The sequence below is a fragment of the Tachypleus tridentatus genome, chromosome 3 (assembly GCF_004210375.1).
Source record: "Tachypleus tridentatus isolate NWPU-2018 chromosome 3, ASM421037v1, whole genome shotgun sequence".
Lineage (NCBI taxonomy): Eukaryota > Metazoa > Arthropoda > Merostomata > Xiphosura > Limulidae > Tachypleus > Tachypleus tridentatus.
This window is the reverse complement of record NC_134827.1, coordinates 64,195,824-64,222,876: the sequence shown is the minus strand read 5'-3', so window position 1 is coordinate 64,222,876 and position 27,053 is coordinate 64,195,824. Positions and strand designations below refer to the sequence as shown.

The following is a 27,053-nucleotide window of genomic DNA, read 5'->3' as shown; positions in this document are numbered from 1 at the left end:
GAAAATAGCAATAGTTTTTATATATATTTAAATGTATACGTTCAAGATGCTTAATAAGGACTACATCAAGAAATGAAATGTTTTAAATATTACAAGTGATAGAAATATTACAGAGATGACACCCATAAAAGATTGTCTATTCAGGTTTGAAAAGTAGCCAATATTAAAATATTTTCTATTGATTCATATCCTTATTTATTGAATATTATCATTAAATATACTGTATTAACTCAATGTACATGATAAACTTTTAATTTACTGAAAATAAACTTTTGTTAAGACACTACCTAATCTTAACTAAGAATATTGTTGCATGGTCTGACCTTTCTCCATTTTGAAATGTCAGTTTGTAGATCACTGATTAATCTCCCTTTATGATTTGGTTTGTTTTGAATTTTGTGCAAAGCTGTCTGTGCTAGACGTCCCTAATTTAGAAGTGTAAGACTAGAGGGAAGGCAGCTAGTCATCGCTACCCACCGCCAACTCTTGGGCTACTTTTTTATCAACGAATAGTGGGATTAACCATAACAATATAATGCCCCCACAGCTGAAAGGGCGAGCATGTTTGGTGTGATGGGGATTCGAACCTGCAACCCTCGGATTATGAGTGGAGTGCCTTAACCACCTGGCCAGGCTGGGCCCTCCCCTTTTGATGTATATTTTCTAGCTTACACCTAGAAAGGCAGAATACTGCAATTACTAATCTAAATATCGAGACAAATATGTTGATATCAATGAAGTTGAAACTGTTTTGCTACATTAAAAAAAAAAATTTTTAATCTAAGACGAAACAAAGTGCTTTAAGGTGTTTTTGAAAATAATGTGTTGTGACAGAATTTTGGAAACTTAAGAAAAGTTATAGTATAACTAAATAAAAGTATATGAATTTTTTTTTCAGTCAAAGATAGGTGCTGTTTGGTAAGTTTGTTCTATGTTTTATGTAGTTTGGTTAAGTACTTACATTGTGAGGAAGCAGAAAGACAAGCAGTAATATCCTTCTGGTGTTGAAGTAATCTGTTGTCTATGGGACTGAAATCTTTATATTGGACAGTTTTAATAATCGTGCTCTATTTAATTTTTTTCACATATCTAGTCTGAAAGTGTTTCTAAGCCTAATGAGGGAACGGGAAAAAGTCCAGCACGTACACCTGAAATCAAAGCTCCAACGGTGCTATTGAAAACCCGAGATGGTAACGAAAAAGATGGTAGTTCCTCTTCACCTGGAAACGTAGCATCCCATTCTGCGGCAGCTGCTTCTCATTCTTCCAGAGACGTGTGCAGTGGCACGGCAGGTTCCTCCGTTGCTTCCGAGTGTGGGCCAGCAGCCAGTCTATCAGATACAGCAGAAGTCGGGTCACGTCACTGGTGATGGTAAGGACTCTTCACTTGTAACAAACTTAAGTTATATTACTACTTAGAAGGTCTAATTAGCAACAGTTCATTTTAAATTGTTTTCCTTTTATGCAGCATAACAAGTGTGCACGGGCTTCGTCCGTTAGACCAAACCTGTTCTGGAGAATGAATGTTGAGTACAATATTAAATTTACTACATTTGTACACACACAAGTTTTGCAGGCTTGTAGACAAATGTACAAGTCTGTTGTACACAAAACTTCAAGTGAGTGGAAAAGGTGCTCATGAGAATTGTTGAGTTCGACTCAGACATTGGAGAATTGATGTTCTCAGCAAGAATAAAGAAACCTGTGTAGTTCGTATATTGTATTTATATAACATCTAGTGCATTTAGAATGTACATATGTATGTTGTAGTGCTGGGTAATGTGAGTAGTTGACAACTTTGACATCAAGTACGTAATACCCTATCTTAAAGAAGCTTCATTTTGGTCGTTTTTGTATAACTAAAATTAAGTTAATGGACATTTAAATAATTCTGAGAAAACGAATATATATTGCACTTAATTTTATACGAAGTGACAATATGAATGCCATATGACAGTATGTTTTTCCAGTGAGTAATATTAGATTATTTACATGGGGTAAAAATTCAAACACACAAGATTAAGTGACATTTCTATCCTGTAGACCAGAAGCTCTCCTTACTGCCAGAAATGTTAACTCCGGTAAAACTCATTGATGGAGAGAACTTGCAGTGGTGTGATAATGCCATGGAGGTAAGCAACATGTTCAGTGTGATACATTTAGCAGTTGTACTAAATATAATTTTAACACAATTAGAAATACAAGGGGATAACACTGGATCAGTAGAATATATCCATTTTCAAATAAATAAACAAGGAAAGTAAATTATTTAACACACTGAAACTTGTTTTTGTTTATATGTCTGTTCAAAAATTAACAGTAGTAATAATGTTGAAAAATGCAACATTCAGTGATTTAAATAATGAGTTATTAATACATTAGCTACAACATTAGATATATGTATTAAATTTAAAAATTATTATGAAACTTTAGTGATAAGGTATCACAATAAATACAGATTAATGGCGTTTATGAAATGATGAATGTTGCGTCAGTTTGTATTTCAAAACGGCTGGTATGTATATTAGCATTTTTACTGATAAGGAGAGAATAACTTTGTGACCTTCCTAGGTCATTTTCAGGTTAAGAAAGGTCAAAACATTGTTCTCTCCTTATCAGTAAGTCCTCCATTTACAACGCTCACACCAGGGGTTCGATTCCCCTCGGTGGTCTCAGTAGATAGCCCAGTGTGGCTTTGCTATAAGAAATCCTTATCAGTGAAAGTGTTAATACCCATACCAGCTGTTGTGAGATGCATTTTGATTTCAAGTGGGTTTCTCGCCATCAAGAGTTGCATCAATTTCTATCATTAATTTGTTTTCTGATTACCAACAGTTTAATCCTGAGAACTACATTACACAGGGTGTTTGGAAAGTCACCGTGCACTTATATATTTATTAACAGACATGTTTCAATATAGAATACAGGAGGTAACTATGAATGACAATTATAAACAATGTTGAAAGTGACATCCGTTGGCATCAATACAGGCCTGGATCCTTCTTATTTTGTTTCTAAACACTGCTATCAGTTGCTGGCTTGAAATAGACTGAATGAATGCTGTTATTGCTGCTTTCAAAACTGGACAATGGCTTTCCAAACACCCTGTACAACTCATTGTCACAGAACTTTTAGAAACATACTATATACCACCCCTAATAGTGAAGCCGTGAAAATTATGTCACTAGAGTAATAGAATCTCGATATTTAAGGTATACTTTGTCGAATCACAACTATATTATATCACCCCTAGAAATAGAACCCTGAAAATACGGTATATACCAGCCTTAATCAGGGTACTCCAATAACTAAATTATACCAGATATAACAAAGGCTTTCAGTTGCAACAAAAATTACATGTTTTCTAGTTTGTATTAACAGGTTTGGAAGCATTTGTCATATAAGGAAAGGAAACAGCTTGGGGACAAACCAGTTTTACCCTCGATACAAATAAGGATGTATCTGGCCAAGCATATAATTGGTTTTAACAGTACACTAGGCCATCTTGTTTGGCATTATACGCTAATTCGTTTCTTTGTATTTTTACTTTCATTTAAGGTTTGCTAAGGTTGTTTCTATCAACATCATGGTTAACCATATTCTCAAAAATTTCCAGTACATGTTAAAAGATTTAGTTAATGTAAATACAAATCTCATTCCTGAAAAATCACAAGATGTACTGGATCAGCTGGAAATAAAGATTGGAGAAATGCACCTAGTGTTGTCCAGTTGTACTTCACTATGTAGTGGATGGTATTTCGTGAGCTAAAGTAATGTGTGACCAAATTTAAAGACTGGAATATATTTATATCTCAGTATTTATATTCTTCTGTGCAAGTTTGATTGTTTTTCAGGTACTTAATAGGAAGAGGTCAAGATACAATAAAATAAATCAAATATGAGGTACATAGGTTAAAAGGTTAGGTCAGATAACTGTTAATCATCTCTTGTGACCTGTGTCCACTTTAGGAAAAGGAAAAAAAAATTATTTTGGACTTTATTTCATATCTTTTATGAAGCTTCACTGTACAGTGAATATTTCGATAAGGTTGGTGTTGGGGTAGAGAACACAAGTGATAAACTGTAACTTTTTGCAAAGCAAACCAACAAATTTGATTTGATGTGGTTCTAGAGGATATGCAAATGATGTATGAAGACTATGAAATGAAAATTAGTTTTATTTTTAATGTAAAAAACCTTTTTTTGTCCTTAAAACTAATTCATTGACACTTTATAAATACACAGATAAATCTGTATTGAAATACCTCATTTGTTGTTTAAAGTCAGTTTTCTAAGGTTTACTAAAATCTTGCTAAGTTCCATAAAGATACATTTGGTAAATTCATAGTTTTAGTATACATAGTTTCATAATTAAAATGTTGAGTAAGAATAACTGATTTCAAAAATACAGATTTAATGCAAACCTCCATTACTAGGTGTTCATGTGAATTCCTTATCTTGAAGAAATGATGGTTGAAAGATATATGATAATTATTTTGAGAAATTAAAATCTGATATCCCCGACTTTTCCAATCAGTTAAAAGAATATTTTTTTTCACTCAGTTATTACTGTTTCTGTTGTATTTATTGCATTATGAATATCTCTAGTTTCTTGTGGATCAAACAAACTTCTATGTTGTGGGTATTCTGGGCTTGCAAGGTTCGGGAAAATCTACCGTGATGTCTCTTCTGGCTGGACAGCTTGGGGAAATTGGTGGAAGGTTGGTGTTTCTGTTTGTTTTGTGCTGTAACTCGTGACTGTATTTTATCGTAATATCGTGAATTGGATGCATGTGGTTGTTATTATTTATTATTACATTATAACCGTAGTAGCTACCACTTATACTAGCAACGTCGTCCACTAAATCTGTCAAAGTGGGAATATTTGAAGTTGTGATACAACTATTACAGGTAACATAACAACCACGTCAAGAAATCTGTTTTGACCCGTGTGATATTAGGAGCCCTGTAACCAACAGTCATGAACTTACAAGCAACTTGTTACATAAATTGTTTAGAAAAAGCTGTTAAGGTCATGTGATCCTTCAGAGTTAAAAATATAGACTCTTCTGTTGGCTCTATAGTTTGAACGACAGTTATTATTATGTAATTTATGTTTACACAAATGTGCGTGATACTGTACCTTTGTGGCGTGTTTTTTTGTCTAGAAAGGATATTATAGTGTTTTTGCAGCGAGTCGTGTTTTTACAATATATTTTATTTTGTTGTACCTGGCACTATGCAGTAATCTTAGATATTGTGTTTTTCTAATCTATTGTAACGTGTTAAAAGTTGCAACAGATAGTTCATTTGAAATATTCTATTGCATTGTGAAATTAAATATTGACTGTTTAAATGGACTTTATGTTCCGATTTCATAATAGATTTTCAGATTTAAATGAAATAATCTAGAAAAATGCGTGTACATTTCTTCAGTATAATTTATGAGGCATAATATTGCATCTCAAAAGGTAAACATTGTTGTCCATCTAATACATAAAACATTTGATGTATCCTCAGAATATACTCTTATGAATGACAGGTGATAGTGAAATAATCATAACATTTAAATATACAGTTTTTAATATATTTTATGTAAATATATAACCATTATATGATAGGTGCAATTTTCATATTAAAGCCATCTTTTAGTTGTGGACTCTCTATTTTTTGTTTTGTTTTTAAGATGTAGGTTGTGTATGTTTGTTTAAAAAGTAACCTTTTTCAATATGATTAAAACAATATTTAGTATTTACACGTGGGTACTTTAATTAATAAGTGTTATACGTAGGTACTGTAATTTGTAAGTGTTAAACATAGGTGCTTTAACTGGTGTTATGTAGAGATGCTTTAACTAGTAACTATTATACACAAGTGCTACAACTGGTAAGTGTTGCACATTGGCACTTTAACTGGCAGGTGTTACATATGGGCACTTTAACTGGCAGGTATTACATATGGGCACTTTAACTCATAACTGTTGTACATGGGTGCTTTAACTGGTAAGTGTTATATGCAGGTGCTAATCTTGTAGCTAGAGAGTTAGATAATACAATGAGTATTAGTTGTACATCCACAAAAATATAATCCTTTCAATGTGTAGGCGAGGTGGAAAGCAACCCTAAAAAAACCAACCAACTAAAAATTTAAAGATTTTTTACCATGATTTATTATAGTATAGCAAAGTAAAAAGAAAGCAGCTAAAAGTCACAGAATGGTCTTCGTATGGTCTTGACGACAGGAGGAAAAAGTGGAAAGTCTGTTGGCTTCATGTCAATCATGACTGACCACAAGATAAGACAAGAGGACTTGTTTGTGGTATCAAACTCCTGTCTTATCTTATGCACAATCACAGTGTTGGTTGTGAATAACATGACTATAATCTACAACTGTTACTCTTAGCACACTAATATAAATCACTGAAATGACTGCATAACTGCTTAATATTTACACTAAATATACATACTGATGCTTTGGGGGTGACATCTGTGGGTCACTGATAGAATCAAATGTCAGCTAGGATTTCAGTTGGTAATGGGAAAACTAAACCACATGATGCCTAGAGCAGCAAAATGGTAAAATGTAACTTATTGTTTTGGTTAGCACTGTAACAAAGACATTTTATGTGTACACTTGGTTATTGCATATTATAATTCAGTAGGAGTTTTTTTTTTTATGTTCAGACAGTTGTTTAAACCTGAGACCAGAGAACTCAGAGAGAAAGGAGAACACTGCACTTCAGGAGTTGATATTTATGTAACCAGCGAACGTATGATTTTGTTGGATACGCAGGTGAGTTCACTGTTTAACTTAAAGTTAATAATAATACCAGTAAAACTTTCAAAAAGTATCTTATGAAAGGTTCTGTTAGTTAAGTATACAAATTCATTAATTTTTTAAACATGAATATTTACAAAAGACTAGGACGTTTATGTTCAGAACGTATCGCACTAGCTGGATTATAAGGCAATGTGTTTTGATTAATTATTAGGTAATAAAACTCATAGCTATCTTATAATCACTGTATAATGTGTGTGAGTTATGGTGAATAATGCTCTTTAATGGGATTTTTATTTGGGAAGGCTGATTGTTTGCCTGTGATAGATGTTTGGGGGGGGGGGTGCACCAGTTAGAAATTTTCTGTATGTTTCCCCATCTTTTTGGTCGATTTAGGAGGTAATTTTCCTTGCACAACTAAAGCTCCATTTTGATTTCTTTATGAAATCGTTTTATGTTTCCTTTAAGGAAGCCTGATTTTGATGAGTTTTTTTCTTTTCAGCCACTACTCAGTGCTTCTGTAATGGACCACATGATTCAGTTTGAGAAAAAGATCCCTTGTGGAACAGATTACAGAGCAACGGAAATTGCTCTACAGATTCAGGTAGATATCAACATAGTATGAAAGTTTTTATTAAGATTGTGTTTGCAGTCAGTTTCGGTCATGGTATTAGGTGCTGCAGGCTATAAGAGTATTCATGTGTTACATGTTACTGTTTGTACAGGTGATACAAATATAGGTATTGCTTTGACCTATTAACCTGTTGACTGCCAAGTATTTCAGCTGCTACGGCAACTCTGAACCAAGTTCAAAATACAACTCTAATGCTTCTTCATTTTGTAACTTTTTTCGTGACGTCATTTTGGATCGACAGTGAAACAATGTGCAAGTAGGTCAACTGTGTGTATAGTGCTGACATCTAGTGTTGAAGTTAGGTATTATTGAGAACAAATTAACTCGTCTGTGTCACTGTGTTACTGATCGGCTTGGACGAGTTATTTTGTTTACAGCACTGAACAGGTTAAAACAGTTCCAGTTTGTTTATTCAAGAATTATAATTTTGTTTTTGCTTCAGTCTTTACAGATAGCAGCTTTTCTCTTGACTGTTTGCCATACGGTCATTCTTGTACAGGACTGGTTCACTGATCCCAATCTTCTAAGGCAAGTTATGAAATTGTTTTGACGTTGTTAAATTCATTTCCTGTTTCACTAAACACGTCAATCATTTGAGAACATTACAATGACTTGTAACCTCGGTTTATTTGAAAAAAAAAAATTTGAAAATTATTGCTTCTTAAGTAATTAGGATAATCAAAATATTTGCAGTACGTATATAAATAACAATCACGTACGAAATAAAACATTAACAATACCTTCACTATCTCAAACTAATTTTGTTGTTTTGCAAATCCTAGTATCAAAGCAATGGAAATCTTGCTTACTTTTAAATACTTCTAACAGAAGGGAAAGTGCTGTAATAAATCTCTTTGACTATTCGACTCACTGATTTCAGGTTCATTCAGTCTGCCGAGATGTTAAAACCAGCTACTCCGACAAACCCTCACGACCTATCTGCTTCCATAGAAGATACTACGGATTATTATCCCCACCTAGGTACATGCCATCCTTCTTATGGACTATTAATTATACCTGTCACAAGATGTTCATTTTAGGCCTATTATGTTTCTAACACACAATTTTTCATTTGTTCTCCTTTGTTTGTTTTTTTTCTAAAATAATGACTGTATAATAGTAATTCTGCTGTATCTATATGTATTGTTTTCTTGCGTGTGTGTTTTTGTTTACATATATAAAAAAACTTTAAGGGACGTGGGAGCTATGTCAATGGATTTAGTTGGTTTTTTTATTACTGTAATTTTAAACATAGTATGTTTCTTGGCATGTATCACGTGAAACGCTTTAATAAAAACTTGAATCTGTGGAACAATCTGGTATTTCATGTCACAAACTTGATGAAACTTTGTAGAATGGAGGGCAACTGCCTGTTGCGAAGACACGAGGAAAATGTTTAGAAAGTCTTCCGCCTTTCGTCTTCAGGTCCACTACACTTGTGTCTCCACAACAGGTAGTTGCTACAAAGTTTCATCATGAATACTCTGCCTAAACAATCTATCAAAGAATATCACAAGTTTGTTTAATTACAGGATATTTTGTATTTAAATTTGGATGTTTGGAAATTCATATGATTTTAAATAGCAAAGTTTTTGTTTTCCCAGTTAGTACGTGTTACATTTATAGACTTATACTTTGAAATAATATGAACAGAGTAGAGATAGCTAACTGTGTAGCTTTACACTAGGTAGAAAAGCTACAGTTGGAAAACATGAGAGGTCTGGAAATGTTTGTACATGATTGGGGTGCAGTTTTTAAATTAAACATGCCAGAAATTTGACATTGCGTATATATTTTCACTATAAAAAAATTATTTCAAACAGTTTTTTTCTAGTATTCAACATACTTCTGTTATTTAAGCAAATTTTTATCTATTGTTGGGCCCGGCATGGCCAAGCGTGTCAAGGCGTGCGACTCGTAATCCGAGGGTCGCGGGTTCGAATCTCGGTCTCAGCAAACATGCTCGTCCTTTCAGCCGTGGGGGCGTTATAATGTGACGGTCAATCCTACTATTCGTTGGTAAAAGAGTAGCCCAAGAGTTGGCGGTGGGTGTTGATGACTAGCTGCCTTCCCTCTAGTCTTACACTGCTAAATTAGGGACGGCTAGCACAGATAGCCCTCGAGTAGCTTTGTGCGAAATTCAAAAACAAACAAACAAACAAACTTATCTATTGTTTGTTACAAATTATGGGCAGAAGAAAACATTGGTTTAGAAATGAATAAAATTTGTTTTATATTGTATAGGTAGTTTCAATATGTGTTAAGATTTCTTATACACTATGACTATTACTAGCTGAGATCGTAAATCATTGTGTATTTAAAAATATTTTCAACGTGACACAGTTAACAGTTAATGAAGTTATATTTCAGATCTTGCATGAACAAAAGTTCAGCCATTATTAATTGTCTTGGTTTTTATTCAACCCCACCCCCTACAGTTAAAAGTTAATTTATGCAGTTTTCACAAGTTCTTGTTTTGGCTTTTTGAATCCACATGTTTCTTAATAAGTCGTTTTGTGTTGTCGTCATCAGAAGAAGTGAAGCACTTAACAACAGGTTTGTTCCTGGTATGTTATGCATCATAAAATAATACATTATAAATAGTGCTGCAAAATATTTTACTGTTGGTCGAGAAAACTTTGGTGATGTCTTGTCGAGCATTTTTAAGACCCTGCTACTCTTTTTTCCAGTATTCTTACAAAACAAATGCCGACAAGGAGACTTTTCACCTTCCACCGTGTGTGAAATGGAAGAACTTTTGTCAAATGTCTTTCAGAATTCAAAACTGAAAAGCACAGGCAAGTTAAAATTATTTTTGTTCTATCTTTATGAATGTAAATGTGCTTTCAGTTTTCCTACAATACCATAGTGTGTGTACGTGGTTAAAAATGTTCAACAAATACGTCAGTCTTAAGTGCCTAAAATTGATTGGTAAGTTTTTAAGTAATTTACTTACATAAATTGGATTTCTTATTAAAACTTACTGCAGCTACTCATTAATCTGTAAATAAGTACACAATGAAAGCAGTGACATAAACATAAGATGCTTAAGCAGTCACATAAACATAAGATGCTTATTATTAAGTTAGTATAACATTTATATCCAAGAACTTGGAACATGAATTTGGAATGCTGTTTGGCCTAATTTATTGGTACCACTTAAATTCTGCATGCTTTTGTTAGAATTGTAAGAATTGTGAACAGTGTTAATAACTCAACCCTGAAATAACTAACTTGTTTTTGTACTGTCCGCAACTAGAGAGGTCCACATGTCGTACGGAATAATTTCATGCCTTTTGTTCATAAAGTTTGCTATAAAAAACTGACCAACAGGTATAATGATATTTAACTTTATCAGTGGTTTCCCCGTGACAGTCATGGGGTAAATTTATGTTCCTGTAGGACTTAGGAATTATTTTCCCACTAACCATGTATTACTTTCATCTGTCACTATTTTATGTCATTAAATACTGTGAGTAAAGTCAGTTCATACACTTGGAGCTCTCTGTGTAATTAGCTTCGGAGTAATGTCAGTACGCTGGGTCAGTGTTTCCATATTTCTCGCCAATGTGCTCATTAGTCATGCATGACTTGCCATCTTGTAATTATTTATTCCAGCTAGTAGACCGTAACATATATAGCTGAACGTGTCATATTTCCCTTTGTGGAAAAAGGGGTGTAGATGTGATTTTCTGGACCAATTTTGCCATTTGTCCTTTTGGAGAAAGTTCTCCCAATAAGGGGGGATGGGGGATCTGGAACCCCTGTATGTGCAGGCTGCAATGTATGCAAGAAAAACTTAAGTGATTGCTGTTTTGTTAATATATGATAAAGTTCATTTTGTGATCTGGAAAATTTTACAAATTTTTTGGTGCAAAAAAAATTAAATATAAAAAATGCCTGGGAGGTTGAGAGAAAAGCAAAACATTGCAACACAAGTTCAGAACTGTTGTGAAAACAGTAGCATCATGTCACCTAAACCGACCTGATTTTTTTTTTTTGTCTCTGTCAGATCACAGATTAAAGTCAGGTGTCTCACAAGATTACAGGTTACATAAAGTCTAGCCAAATTTAGGCTCACAGGTTTACATATTTCTTGTTTGAGTATTTTAACTTCCAAGAGGTCTATTCAGAGCAGATTGAGAACTGGAACTAGGATGTTTATAATCTTTGTATATCAGGTTAATAGCTTATAACTATGTGTAGAAACTACAGAGAAATTTAAAGAAGTTTGCTGTATCATCTACCAGTTCTGAAAGTTAAATTTGTGAGTATTTTTGTGCTGTTAGAGATAACGTAACTAACAACGTAAGTACAGTCTGTACAAAAACTACAAGTAAAATACTTCTGTGAAGTTATGTGCTAAGAAACTCAAATTATATTTTGGTCATTCCTCGATAGATGTCAAAATTGTTAGCTTTAGCAAACAGGTGAAATATGCCATGTGTATTACACATGCAAGATGGTTTCTGATGTTTTAAACCTTTCAATACATTTGACTTTAATTGTGTCTGTATCAGTCTAAGAAACACAAATAAATTATACTGTGAATGTGAAATATAAAACCTTGATGGTTCGCATAATCGGACATTTAAAAATATTTTCTGGTTTTAATCCATGAATATTGGACATAATGCGTCAATCTCGAATGAGCTAGGATATGTTAAACAACACTTACAGTGTGAATTGTAATTATTATTAACTGGCTAACCAGGACAGTAATTATAATATTCAGGGCCTAGTAAGCTCACAAAACTTAAAGTATAACAGTTGCTTCTGATTGGTGCAGGTGTTTCAGCTGGCATAAATTATTTTCTATTATTCTTTATAATACATTGCAACATATTGTATCAACGTTAGATGTTATTACAATATTATTATTTAAAGATAAGTACAACAAAAATTATTTTGTATGAAGATTACAGCCAGGATCTTTTTATCAGGGTCAGTGTTGATGGAGTTTATCCCCATCAGATGTGAAAGTTTGCACATGGACGTAGCTAACTTGTTTCTTTTACCTGAGAGAGAAACGGAAGAAACAGGTGAGTGTGAAAAAACCCAACAACAACAGTTCCATCATTAAGTCTGTTTACTTAAGTTACATGTCTGTATAAATTGTATCACTAAAAATATCCAAGTCCTATAATTTCATCTTATGTATTTTATGTCATTACCCACTCAAATCTCGAAAATATTTGGAAGTTCAAGGGGGTGAAATCTCAAAAATAGCATGAGCAAAGATTAACTGTCACAACTGAGAATTCCCATGTTTACACATGAAGGAATTAATGTGCAGGTAAAGTGGACTGTCTTGAAACAGTTCCAGCTAAGAAGTTCTTTTCAACACTGCAGTAGGGTCACCTCGTGGTCTTCAAGAGGTTGATGTTATGTGTACTGTTCCAGTTTCTTGATGAAGTTAAGATAAGCTCAGAGCTTCTAGAAAACAAAGGATGTAGTAATGTAAAAAACAAAACTCATTTATGTTGAGTGATACATAACCATACTTGTAGTAAATGTTTGTGAAAGAGAACAAAGATAATTGTGTTTCTAAAGTTGAATTGGATTTTTGGTCATCAAATAATTCCATTTCATGTCATTCTTAAAAGACTTGTGTTTATTTTTCTTTGCAGGTGTTTTACCCAGCTATAGAGGTCACCCAGGATTCAACAGCTTGGGAAAGTCTTTAACCCAACAGATAATGTCAGTGCCACGCAGTAGTCTAACACACACCGCTCTATCTGAGAAAAACTGGTAAGAAAGCTTGGACTTTTTACAAAATTATCTAGAGAAGAAATCACAATACTGTCATGTCAGTTTTGTAACCTGTCACACACACATCTTCAAAAATGTTGTAATGGAAAGTTTTGTTTGGTTTTTCTCTGAAACTTGTTACTGGTTGCATTCTGCTGTCAAATTTTGTCATTATTAAATGTTACTGAATACATAACTTGTCTGTTCAGCTGATAAAAAACATTAAAGTTTAATGTTCTTTTGAACTCCAGGTTTCATTATGCTGCCCGTATGTGGGAAGCCGTGAAGAAGTCGTCTCTGTTCTTAGAGTATGGGAGGTTACTCCCCTAAGAACTGTATAAAATTAATGTAATGCACTATCTTAATATTACAAACTAACTTGAGATCTTCAAAGCTTTTCATTTTGTATATATATTTGTACTACCTGTTTAGAATAAAAAGTAATTTCAAAATGGTACATTGTTGTTTTTTTTAAATTGAAACCCTGAACCATTAAAACCTTTCAAAATAGTAATCTTGAGAAACACAGTACTTCTTTCTTTTTACATTTAATAATATTTCAGTTTAGTGATGTGCAAAAATAAAATCTTCACATGGAACGTTATGTAGTTCATGCTCTCAAGCCAACTACACACTATTGCAAGATTAGGCTTAGCTATGTTATTGATACAGTCAGACACTATGAAAAGATTTAGTAATAGAAAAACTTAATTACAGACATCATAGACTATATGTTCCATAATTAAGAATATTTGTGAAACTCAGTAATTAAAATGGTTGTTACAGAAGAAAATTACACGTACAGCCAAAGTCCCCTACATCAGGAGGGTCTCTGATGATGTGGAGGGACATAAACAGCACAAAATCTATTCATAAGGCTTAAGACAACACAAGTCAGTATGCACCAAACCATGAATCTTATATAACCTTCGAAATACGTTGGAAAAACAAAGGTTAATATTCAAGAGCTTAATAGACGTACGGGACTCGGTAAGAGACTAATCTGTCTACAACAATCATCTGGTAATTCTGAATAAGATATGAACTACAGACAAGTAAAAATAAAAGAAGCCATCTCTGTCCACCAAGCTGATAACATGATTAACCTTGTAGACACGCCAGCAATGATTGGCTGAATTTTCGTTGGAATTTTTCAAATCAAGTAAAAATATATAAAAAGTATAAAATCATGCAATGAACTATCTTCCAAATTTTTGAACAAAATATAAAGTTACATTTCTGTTAAGAATGAACCCGTTACAAGCAGCAACAAAGTACTAAAAACTGAAGTTAGTCTGTCAAATAGCTACAAAACACAAGTAAATATACAAGTCTTTGGGTAACTCTTAACTGGTGCATTACAAACCACAGCATCTGACCATCTTGTAAGTCAGGTCCGTCAGTGTTATGTTCTTTCTGTTTCGACTAATAACCTACAAAGAAACGAGTTCACGTATCTATTATTATTATAACTAATGAACTTTCAACAACAACAAAAAAAAGTGTTACTAACAAGAAATTATTGTATACCAAGTTATTAATGTAATGTAATTGTCTATCTACTGGACACAACAATGACCTCTGAGAGGACAAGCTACATTCAGGTGTGAAAAGAATCTGAGATGTGTAGCATAAAAACAGGTTTAGTGACATTTATATTTATACAATTACAATTACGATATACAACTTAAAATTCTATTACATCTTTATTTGTAGTTGTATGTTTGATGTGAAAATAAATTTAAAGCATTTCAAATGTTTTAATTAAAATTACAAATAACAGTTATAACTCTAGTCTACACCTGAATTCATACTTCAATATTTGTAAACGTAACAACAGGATCCTTAAACAGTCACACCAATTACATATGTGCATCAATAACACCTTACACACTATTGATAAAACTATGTCACCATTCTATATTGGGTGTTAAACGGTATCACGTAACCATTCTTCATCAAACCTACTGATAAAACTATGTCACCATTCTATATTGGGTGTCAAACGGTACTATGTAACCATTCTTCATCAAACCTACTGATAAAACTATGTCACCATTCTTCAATGGTGGAATTCAAAAATTTTAACAACTGGTTCTATCTCGCTTTACACACCAAATTTTGCAATGAAAAATAATAATAAATATATCTTACTGAAATAATATATTTAGCATGCTTTAAATAGATGCAAATTATCATTAAAATCTTTATTCATTCCACGTTTTACCCTGTTGTCATCAGCTGTGTGGTTTGTCCTTAGCCATGTTTGAACCGAAAAAGTTGGATACCATGAATTCAATGGGAAGCCAACCAAATTAATTGTCGTCACATGGTCAACTGTAAGGCGGCTTCTTTTATCCTAATATGTGATATTTATTATTGAATACATTTCTACATCTGTTGAACTAAGAGCAACATTACTGGTGATGTTTTAGCATTTTGTACAGTTATTGGAATCTCGTGAATATGGCGATTTCGTTGGACATTTTCCACATAATCACGGAAATCACTAATACTGATTTCGTGATGAAAGAGCTCAATGAATTCATACAATTTTTCTTCAGCGGCACATGGCCAAGCGTGTTAATAACAATCACGTAATACTAAACTTTTATGTCACACCCACCGCCTCTAATTACGGCCCGGCATGGCCAAGCGTGTTAAGGCGTGCGACTCGTAATCTGAGGGTCGCGGATTCGCATCCCCGTCGCGCCAAACATGCTCGCCCTTTCATCCGTCGGGGCGTTATAATGTGACGGTCAATCCATTGTTCATTGGTAAAAGAGTAGCCCAAGGGTTGGCGGTGGGTGGTGACGACTAGCTGCCTTTCCTCTAGTCTTACACTACTAAATTAGGGACGGCTAGCACAGATAGCCCTCGAGTAGCTTTGTGCGAAATTCAAAAAACAAAGAATACTTTATTTTCGTCTCAGTTTAAGCTTTGAACACTGCATGGCAGCACAGTATAAGTGTTATGACAAAAATATAATTATAATACAAAAGAGATTATAAGGGAAATTAATAAAACTTTTATAGACTGAAGTTTAACCTGTGGTTTAATTTATGCTAATTTTTTACAGAATGTTTTATTTAAATAATAACTGTTTACATCCTTTCCATTTTAATATTCTAATTTTCGGCTTAGTTTAACTTTTGGACGCCGCATGGTAACAACACTTGTTTGTTAGTAGTTAACAATAGCTATACAATCGGCCATCTTGGATGTACCCGTTACTAGTATCGAAACTAAATTTTAAGGTTATAAATCTGCAGACATACTATTGAGCCACCAGAGTGAGAAGTGACATCCAGTGTCGAATTTGGACATCAGTGAAAGAGAATGACAATATTAACGTGTCAAATGGACAGATAAATAACGCACCAACACACATTAGAAGAATACACATTAGATTCTTTATACACTAAATAATAGTACCGTACTAGATCTGGCAACTAAACATATAATTATATTTATTAACAGCACAGACGTAGATCTGGCTATTGGACAATATCAAACTAGCAGCATAGTACAATGGTGGGCCCGACATGGCTAGGTGGGTTAAGGCTTTCGACTCGTAATCTGAGGGTCGCGGGTTCGAATCCGGGTCACACCAAAACATGCTTGCACTTTCAGCCATGGGGATGTTATAATGTGACGGTCAATCTCACTATTCGCTGATAAAAGAGTAGACCAAGAGTTGGTGGTGGGTGGTGATGACTAGCTGCCTTCCCTCTAGTATTACACTGCCAAAGTAGGGACGGCTAGCGCAGATAGCCCTCGAGTAGCTTTGCGCGAAAATTAAAAAAAAAAACGAAACAAAACAAAGTACTATGGTGATTCTGTCAATTACATATAGCAACTTGCACAATCGCCAGATTGGTAGACTTTACAGATGCACAAACAATAAACAAAACAACACTGGTGTTAATAGATACCTAAACTCGAGACATTAGATTTTAAAATTATACGGTACTAAAGTTGACAAGTAAACAATCAGTTTAGGGACAGCAGTGTCCTGTACTCCGTAACTTATACCAATGAAAGATATTATAAAGTCGGCATAACTGTCCATGGATTTTCTGATTTATTCTTTTAGCCTTTGTGTCGTTTTAAATTATGTTATGGTTTATTATACCTCACAAAAGCATGCTCACGATATTTATTCTCTGTACCAAATAAAGGTCGTATATCAATATTCATTTGAAAAATTGCAATTATACGTTGTTGTATATTAAGCATCTAGAATACTTTCAATAGTAAATAACATCAAGGAACGATTTAAATCTTTACTAGGGGGCGCTTCTCACCAAGGAAGATGACGTCATAAAAATTAAATATTTTGAATAATATTCTTCAGCGAACAACGCAAACAAAAATATAAGTAGGACCATTTGTCCTGTAAATATTTTTTGGTGGTTTTATTATTTTAACAGTACAAACAGTGATGGATGTGAGTTTACTTTACCAAACACTTAATAAGGCTTAGCTTATAAAGTATGAACATACACATCTACCGTTTTTTAAGAAACTAAAAGCAAGTCCGCAGACATACCGCCGTGCCACAAACATTCGACTTTTACTTTACTTAGCAGAACTGGTGTGTGACATCACCTCACAACAGTATTGCGTGTCCCTGAATGTTATGTTTTCTTCACATACTCACGTATCACAAGTTATTACAAATGCTGGTTAATTTATTTCTACTCTTAAGGATAACTGCGCAGTAGGTTTTATGTGGCATTTAAAAACAAATTGTGATTTATTTTTACTTGTTTGCAGATATACGAGAAGGTGATGTCACGTTTAACAAATAACTGAAATGCGTGAGAAAGTTATACAGTTAACACGTTAATATTTCAACGTTTCAAGTCACAAGATAACATAAGGTTATCTTAACATTGTCACTCTGTATTTCTTTCCCGCGTTTGTGTATTGAGGGCTATTTGATTTTCTCACGTGCCGTACTGTTTGAACGCTCTAATGGTTGAAACGGTGTTGGCACTTTAACCAATAGGCCACACCTAGTCAAATCAAAGGTGTTTCTGTTGCTATTGGCAAGTTCAACAAATCATGTCTGCTTCTGTTACATACAAAATCGATTTCTAATTCATTAAATCATTATTTGTAAACGTTTTTAGAATCGCTTTAACTTAAAAACCAACTTGAGTTTATAAAATACGTCAAAAATATTCTTAATAACGACAACATAATTCATAATTTACACGAAAAATAAATTTCAAAGTTCCAAATATGCCACGGGTACATTTAGAGATTTTTGATCTAACTTTAAGATTATTTGTTATGCTTACTAGCGAAATTTTAAACCTATTTAAAAATAAGTCAAAATTAAGAATTTCTTGTCTCAGGTTTTCACACAAATGTTTGACTCTTTGTTTTTAATTTCGCACAAAGCTACTCGAGGGCTATCTGTACTGACCGTCCCTAATTTAGCAGTGTAAGACTAGAGGGAAGGCATCTAGTCATCACCACCCACCGCCAATTCTTGGGCTACTCTTTTACCAACGAATAGTGGAATTGACCGTCACGTTATAACGCCCCCACGGCTGAAAGGGCGAGAATATTTGTTTCGACGGGGATTCGAACCCGCGACCCTCAGATTACGAGTCGCACGCCTTAACACGCTTGGTGTTTCTTAACTGACTTTCCAGTTCATACATGTCTTGAGATTCTTAGTGGCTGTCCCCTCCCATGATAGTCCATTGGCAAATTGGAAGAACTATAACGCAAAAAACCAGGGTTCTATCCCAGCGATAGTCACATCACAGATAACCCACTGTACACCAAAGTGGAGGCAGTTTTTTTAACAATGATGTCCAAAATAACACCCTTGAATCTGTAAAAAGAAAAGAAGAAAGTAGCTGAAATAGTTGTATCTCTGGCGAACTATCCTTCACAAACCACTGCACCTTGCAGAACTCACACTATTCTGAGTGTAAACTAGCAGCGAACTAATTTCCAGTGGTGTGAAATAAATCCATTCTCTGCCAGCGAGTATACGGGTCTTCCCTGGTTCTCGAGCGACATTTGTGCTGCACCAGATGTTAATGATACCTCCCCCCAGACATCGCTCTGGAAAGGAGAATCAAAATGTTTACCTTAGATGGGGCATTTGGGTCATTTCAAAGTGGACTTCTTGTATCTTGCCATGCAACGTAATAGGTGAGCACCAACTTGTAGCTGCTTACACTTTAGTTCTTGGAAAACAACGGAATCTAAGTCAAAAATGGCCACTGACTTATGGGAGTCCAGCAGACAGCTCGTAGCAAAAGGCTTAGTAATCAGTCAGTCTCTCTCAGGACTTAAACTGTTTGATACAAAAGTGCATGTGCAAGAGACAGGGCCTTGGTTGATATAGGAGGTGCCATGACCCTGGTTGACCTCGCCAATACGAATAAAGCCGCCACTTTGACCAGTTAGCACTTATTTCATTCTATCAAACAATAACAGACTATATGTGAACGTAGACTATGTCTAGTCGGACACAGATTGAAACTAATAACCTCCAGCCTGGGGTTTGGCGTTGTTATCCAAGGGACGAACGTGCTTTAGAAAGTATTGGTAAACAGGCGAGCTGCATTTACAAGTAAAAGTCATACTATAATAGAAAACAGTGGATTGCATGAGTGTACATTGCAGAGCGAGTAACTGTTACTCAAAGTACGCTAGAGGTGTTCATGGTTTACTGTTTTTGGTACAATGAAATATGGCGATAAAACCATTACAAGAAATATGCACTGTTTCCTTTCTAGAAGTCAAGTGGTTAGGGCACTCGACAAGTAATTTGAGGTTCGCGGATTCGAATCCTCGTCACAACAAAAATGTTTGCCCTTTCAGCCATGGTGGCATTATAATGTCACGGTCAATCCAACTATTCGTTGGTAAAAGTGTAGCTCAAGAGTTGGAGGTGGGTGATGATGGCCAGCTGCCTTCCCTCTACTTTTCTCACTGCTAAATTAGGGACGACTAGCGCAGATAGCCCTGGAGTAGCTTTGCACTAAATACAAAATAAACAGAGCCAAACTTTTGAGAAGAGCAAACAGTATTCGCTCGAACAGTGACTTGACCAAGGATGAATGAAGTCCTAGTGTTGCCCGGTAATTCAAAGTAGTCGACAGTCCAACTTCCCGTAAACAAGGGAAAGTAGGGATAACCAAAGGTAACGATATTTCTTCAGAATTTTCTCGCAAAACTTCACAAAAGTAACGTGCGCCTTTCCTTCCATGATTCTGAACTAAGAAATTAAAGAGAAAGTAGCTAGTCAATAGAATTTTCTGCTCTCTCTTGAAATACATTTATATCACCGAAAATTGGGATTGGACCTTTACTCTTATAACGTCCCATGGCTTCCAAGGGCTGAGCATGTTTTACCAGCAGTAAGGCACTAACCTTGAATCCTTGGATTCGCAATACTATAACCAAAAAATTATGCTCATAGAAAACCAATGTCCTTATCCACTGCAATGTCATTCAAATGGTCTATGCCGATGTAATTATTGTAATCGAAAATGTTAAAGTTTTGTAAGACAATCTCTACTCATATAGTTGTTTTGTTTTGTTTTTCATAAAATCTACTTTTCCATCGTACGCCAACTACTACACAGATGTCTCTTAGAGGTTTTGAATTTGTTAGTCTGTTTGTTTGTTTTGAATTTAGCGCAAAGCTACTCGAGGGCTATCTGCGCTAGTCGTTCCTATTTTAGGAGTGTAAGACTAGAGGGAAGGCAGCTAGTCATCACCATCCACCGCCAACTCTTGGGCTACTCTTTTACCAACGAATAGTGGGATTAACCGTCACTTTATAACGCCTCCACGGCTGAAAAGGCGAGCATGTTTGGTGCGACCGGGATTCGAACCCGCCACCCTCGGATTACGGGTCGAACGCCTTAACACGCTTGGCCATGCCGGGCCGAATTTGTTAGTCATACGTAGAAAATAATTCTTCATGATACTAAAATAAAAACAAATAAATTACAATAAAAGAAACCTGATTATCGGAAAGCTCACTGAAGACACATGTCCCTTATTTAGGAGCGAACTTATAAAATAATGAAACACAATTATATAGTAACGTTACATGATTAATTGAAAGTTAACTCGTAAGATCAGTTATTTTGAGGACAAAATTCACTTGTAGGCTTAACAGAACTGAAAACTCAAAGCCTGAAAGTTTTAAAAAGTCATTATTTGTCTTAACTGACAATTTCTTAAGCCAGAAGTTAAGCCTAAAATTCTTAGTGACAGATAGTAAACTGAACCGTTGGCGAAAATATCTTGATATGTGTATAAAGAACGATATATTTTTATTTATTAAGAATCATTAATTTTCTAACAAATTCGGTTCTTGTGGAAATTATCCGTAGTTTCTGTGAGTTCCAGGTCCTGGAGATTATTAGTCGATAAGTTACAGTTACATGAAATCACTTCACTTCGGAGAGTTTGTTTGTTTGTTTTTTGGAATTTCGCACAAAGCTACTCGAGGGCTATCTGTGCTACCCGTCCCTAATTTAGCAGTGTAAGACTAGAGAGAAAGCAGCTAGTCATCACCACCCACCGCCAACTCTTGGGCTACTCTTTTACCAACGAATAGTGGGATTGACCGTCACATTATACGCCCCCACGGCTGGGAGGGCGAGCATGTTTAGCGCGACTCGGGCGCGAACCCGCGACCCACACTTCGGAGAGGAATCATGAATATTTCTCTTGACATTCTACGTTAAAGAAATCTTTATTTTGATTGGTGGACCTATAAGTATCATAATTGTAAGCACTCTTACTGGTGAAAAAATAAACAAAATTAAAATAAATAATTTGCGATAAAAAGAATTAGGCTAAAATTCAGAATTTTTCAGCAGACGAGGCCCAAAGAGTGTTAAGATATTGGCTTCCAGTCACAAAGATTGTAGTAATTTATACTAGAAGTTTCCAACAGTTTAAAAATTTCAGGCAAACTAACACAAAAAAAAAAAAAAACTGATACGAAACTGAAATGTTTTTTCATGTTATAAAATACGAGATTGTAAAGTTGACTCTGTTAGGACTCTGTCGACCCTACTCTGACCTAAGCTTCCAAAAAATCATTGACAATGAACACTCTTTATTGTCAATAGATCAGAAGGCTGTTTGTTTATTTGTAGTTAAGCGCAAAGCAACACAATGGACTATCTGTGTTCTGTCCACCACAGGTATTGTAACCGAGTTTCTAGTGTTGTAAGCCCACAGACGTACCATTGTGCCACATCAAAACTGACCCAATTATTAAACTAGACCAGTCAGAGAATGTCAACAACCCTCACCCTGTGAAAGTATGGACATAAGTTTTCCTTTTTCCTTAGAAACAGACCACATTTGTGATGTCATTTATCAAAATGTCTTGTATTGATATACAATCAGTGATATATATTTTTATATATATAATGTGTTGTAAACACAGTGACTTAGTTTGATAGTTTTTTATTTAAACAAAAACGATTATTTAAATTTCATATACTAGTAATAATTCTTAAACAAATTACACTTTACACATAAATTACCTTTGTGTCGTATTATTCTTCTGATAACTCAGAATCAAACCCACCTACCGGTGTACGAAAAACAACAAAGCTTAATCACAACTAAATTACACTTCATACCGAGTTCCGTGGATATCACAACAGTACGTTGTATTGTCCCTAATTTACTGTTATATGAACATATGTAACACGTATATAGAGTAATAGAGAAGAAACATTAATGAAATACGTTTGTAGCTCAGCATTTTATATGGTTCACCCTTTCACCTATTAATATAGAATACTTGGAACAATAATAACTTTAAACAAACACATTGATAATAAAGCATTAACACTCCTACGAAAAGACGTTTCTAGTCCTGATTTCTTCAAGCCTGTTCCCCTGGCTGTGGTTTCGCTAGATAGTAGACAGGGACAGTGGGAATCTCGTTAATCCATTCATTAATGGATTTAAATGGCAATTTCATTTAAATACAAAATTATTAGCCTATTATTAATAACCTTTCAAGTTGCTCTGGGGCCTATTAGGCCCCACTTTTCGTAGGAGTGTTAACAATTAGATAATTGAGAACACTGAGTAGAGTGAACTCAGACAAACAATCATAAATTATTCGCGACGATCAAAACGAAGGTAAAAACATGAGCGGTCTATAAATTCCAACACGATTTTCATCCCAGGATTAATTTTTATAACATAATTGCTGTTTTTCAAGAATTGCGTCCAGAATTTAAATAAGGCCTACTTTCAGCTATGACATGGATGAGATCCAGAAAACGGAACGTTCATCATGTTGTGCGTTCCGTCAGAGTGAGGCGAGGTGATTAAGGTACTCGACTCATAATCCGAGGGTCGCGGGTTCGAATCCTAGTCGCACCAAACATGCTCGCCATTTCAGCCGTGAGGGCGTTATAATGTGACGCTCAACCCCACTATTCGTTAGTAAAAGAGTAACCCAAGAGTTTACGGTAGGAGGTGATAACTAGCTGCCTTCCTTCTGGTCTTACACTGCTAAATTAGACACGGCTAGCGCAGATAGCCCTGGAGTGGCTTTTAAAAAAAAACCAGCAGTGCGCCAAGTTTTATCCAGGTGATTGACTTAGCCATTTTTGTGAGATATATTGTTAATATAAAACCAATAAGTAGCGGAGGTATTTAGTAAAAGAACTGAAAGTTTTTCAGTCATCACTTTATTAGAACTCACTTTAATTTGACGTTTTTGTCTTCAAAATTGAATATATTTTTTTACTTTATTGTTTACATACTTTGGGTTGTTTAAATCAAACTGTTTGATGAATATATTATATATATTCTAGCCAACACTAGATCTATTTCATTAGAGCTATTTAAGCAAACGTTATTCCATCTTTTTAGAGAGTTTATTAATTTATAATGCCTAGGTCATGCAAGGAGACTTTAGAAGAGACTTTAGAACATAGTAAAAAGACGTAGATCAGCAATGAGACAACGCGCAGAGACTCCAGAAAATACTAAAAGACTTACAGATCTAACGTTGTTTTTGATGAAACCAAATACGATAAAATATCAGAGAAAAGAAATAAAAAAATTCGAAAATGATCTTATATGTGAATTAGATGTTCAAATCTGAGTCTATAAAACATGTCACAAAACTGAGAAAAAAATTGACGTGCCTGTACAAAGGTGTGCCAGCAATCTATACTTCATTGATATACCACAAGAGCTGTAGGACCTTTGACCTTAGAACTTTGCCTTATCAGCCAGGAAATCCAGATATGACATTCCAAGGTCAAAAAGTAACAGCGGGTGTGCTGAAAGCAGCTAGGTTGGTATACTGGCAATATATATTATATGATATTCTGACCACGGTGAGGCAACTGAGAACTCCAGCTTGGTTTATGATTTTGTCAGCAGCTGACAAGCGTTGGCAGAAATTGTACAGAGTATTGCTCATCAACATGACAAGGGATTTACTGATGAACCAGTTGCAGCAATTAGGAAGATAAGTCTTCTTTAGTGAAAACAAATTCAGTGACTGCAACCTAATAATTTCAAACTGATGTTACGTATTATAATTTGACCCGGCATGGCTAAGCGTGTTAAGGCGTGCGACCTCGTCATCTGGGGGTTGCGGGTTCGCATCCCCACCGCGCCAAACATGCTCGCCCTTTCAGTCGTGGGGGTGTTATAATGTTACGGTCAATCCCACTATTCGTTGGTAAAAGAGTAGCCCAATAGTTGGCGGTGGGTGGTGATGACTAGCTGCCTTCCCTCTAGTCTTACACTGCTGAATTAGGGACGGCTAGCGCAGATAGCCCTCGAGTATCTTTGTGCGAAATTCAAAAACAAACAAACGTATTATAATTTATTTCGTACGAGTCTCTCTCTGATTTATTATGTAACATACGTTACTTGTTAGGATTTCAAAAGCCGGACACTTTAATTTTAATTGAAAAGTTAATTAAATCTCGATGTGTATCACATTTATCATATTTGTCAACAAGACTGATACACGCAGTTTCCTTTCTTAACACAAATGTATTTTAATATATAAACAACAATACAATTTATAATAACAGTTATTACAAATAATAATTTATGTCCAAAAGTTTTACAAACAAAATTAAGTCCTCTATTCAGTCTGGATCTGAAGAGTTTATCGACGGTTCAGGAGGAGTGAATTACTTTTATGTTGATACACAGATATACTTCACTTGACGGAATTGCTAACTAGCTCTATTGTCGTTTGGCCTAACGTGGTTGACAAGCTTATTTTCACAGACAATGATATATCTCTAATGTCTTCGTAGAAATAATAACGTTCAAAGTTAATTCTCTGAAGTTGAACGGTTTGTAATTTTCGAAATCTATAAACGTTCCTGATCAAATAGTTGTTGTTTCCAATTAATAAGCGTTTCTTATAATTATAGCGTCCGAGGTTTACAATACACTAAGTGTAGCAAACCAACAAAATAGAACTCTCTCCGCGTGATGTCAGAGAAGAATCAAACAGATGTCAGAGGCACACGCAAGAAATGTCAGAGGCACACCCAAAAAATGTCAGAGGCACACGCAAGCAATGTCAGAGGCACGCGCAAGAAATGTCAGAGGCACACGCAAGCAATGTCAGAGGCACATGCAAGTAATATCAGAGGCACACGCAAGTAATGTCAGAGGCACACGCAAGAAATGTCAGAGGCACACACAAGTAATATCAGAGGCACGCGCATTTTGGAATTTTCAGTTGCAAATGACACTTTCTTCATACCCCTATCTTGAAAACGTTGATTGCTCATCCACCAAATCCATCAAATCCCAATGAAAGTTTCGAATCAAACGGGAATTTCTTGGTAGAGTAAAAAAAAAATAAATCTTACTTGACCGTGAAACACCAGAGAATGTCACTACACAGATATCTCTCAAGAATCCAACACCGGCAGTGAAATAATTCTCAAGAAAGAACCACATTAAAATTTGATCAACAGCCATAACCTGGACGTGTTGAGAAATATGGAGTTCCAGTGTATTGACCGTCACATTATAACGCCTCCACGGCTGAAAGGGCGAGCATGGTTGTGCTTCCGGGATTCGAACCCGCGACCATCGGATTACGAGTCGAACGCCTTAACACACTTGGCCGTGCCGGGGCCCCATGGCTCTCAAATTCAAAGGTTCTGGATCGGTGACAAATAAAGTCCATGGATAGTTGGCATAATTGTTTGTTTGTTTGAAATTGTTGTTTTGATACACAATGGGTCTATCTGCGCTCTGCTCACCACGGGTATCGAAACCCGGTTTTAAACGTTGTAGGTTCGCAGACATGCCGCTGTGCCACTGGGGGGACTGTTTGAAATTAAGCACATAACTATATAATGGGTTGTCTGTGCTCTGCCCAGTAAGGTTAGACGTAAAAGTAGCCAAATGGAATCCCATCGGATCTTCATTGGGCGCAAGATTGTCATTATTTGTTTTTATTTCATCAAATGTCCCACTAGGGTGCGTTAGAGACTTGTATTTCAAATTACCTCTGGTCCTCGTTTTCTCTAACAATAGTTTGAGTAAGGACGATCAAAATACGTTTGAAAAACAGTTTGTTAGCTTTAAAGCAAACTAAACTGGGCCATGTTTTTTATTCACCACGGAAAATCGAACCCTACATAATAATTATAATTTTCGTTGTTACTAAATTTATCGTAATAAATGAATCGGCTATACTGTGTGAAATGCGATAAATATATTTTTCAGTTCAATATATTTATTCACATTTTGGAGCACAACGATTTTTAGTAGTGACGGGCTTAAATACTAATACTTGTGATACGATTCCTTACTGTGGACAGAGCACAGATTCACCATTTTGTTGTTTTGCGATAAAAAACGAGAGA

The 27,053-nt window shown here is 35.2% G+C and overlaps 1 protein-coding gene across 2 annotated transcripts; it reads left to right on the top strand.

The window, feature by feature from the left end:
- Positions 1 to 1,093: 1,093 nt before the first annotated feature.
- On the top strand, positions 1,094 to 13,618 carry LOC143246991 (nonsense-mediated mRNA decay factor SMG9). 2 transcript variants are annotated; one of them, XM_076494281.1, is made up of 11 exons: positions 1,094 to 1,371; positions 2,043 to 2,131; positions 4,608 to 4,720; positions 6,683 to 6,791; positions 7,279 to 7,380; positions 7,853 to 7,938; positions 8,291 to 8,391; positions 10,101 to 10,208; positions 12,354 to 12,452; positions 13,041 to 13,161; positions 13,413 to 13,618. In XM_076494281.1, the coding sequence occupies exons 2-11, from the start codon at positions 2,069 to 2,071 to the stop codon at positions 13,489 to 13,491; spliced, it is 981 nt and encodes a 326-aa protein (XP_076350396.1). In that variant the 5' UTR covers positions 1,094 to 1,371; positions 2,043 to 2,068; the 3' UTR covers positions 13,492 to 13,618. The 2 variants fall into 2 exon arrangements, with proteins under 2 accessions (XP_076350396.1, XP_076350397.1); XM_076494282.1 differs by lacking the exon at positions 12,354 to 12,452.
- The last annotated feature ends 13,435 nt before the right edge of the window (positions 13,619 to 27,053 follow it).

Excerpts from the sequence above, each read along its gene's own strand:
- LOC143246991 (XM_076494281.1), top strand. The coding sequence starts at position 2,069 with ATGTTAACTCCGGTAAAACTCATTGATGGAGAGAACTTGCAGTGGTGT. Across the intron at positions 2,132-4,607 it reads GGTGTGATAATGCCATGGAG|TTTCTTGTGGATCAAACAAA; the intron begins GTAAGCAACATG and ends GAATATCTCTAG. Across the intron at positions 10,209-12,353 it reads TTCAAAACTGAAAAGCACAG|GGTCAGTGTTGATGGAGTTT; the intron begins GCAAGTTAAAAT and ends TCTTTTTATCAG.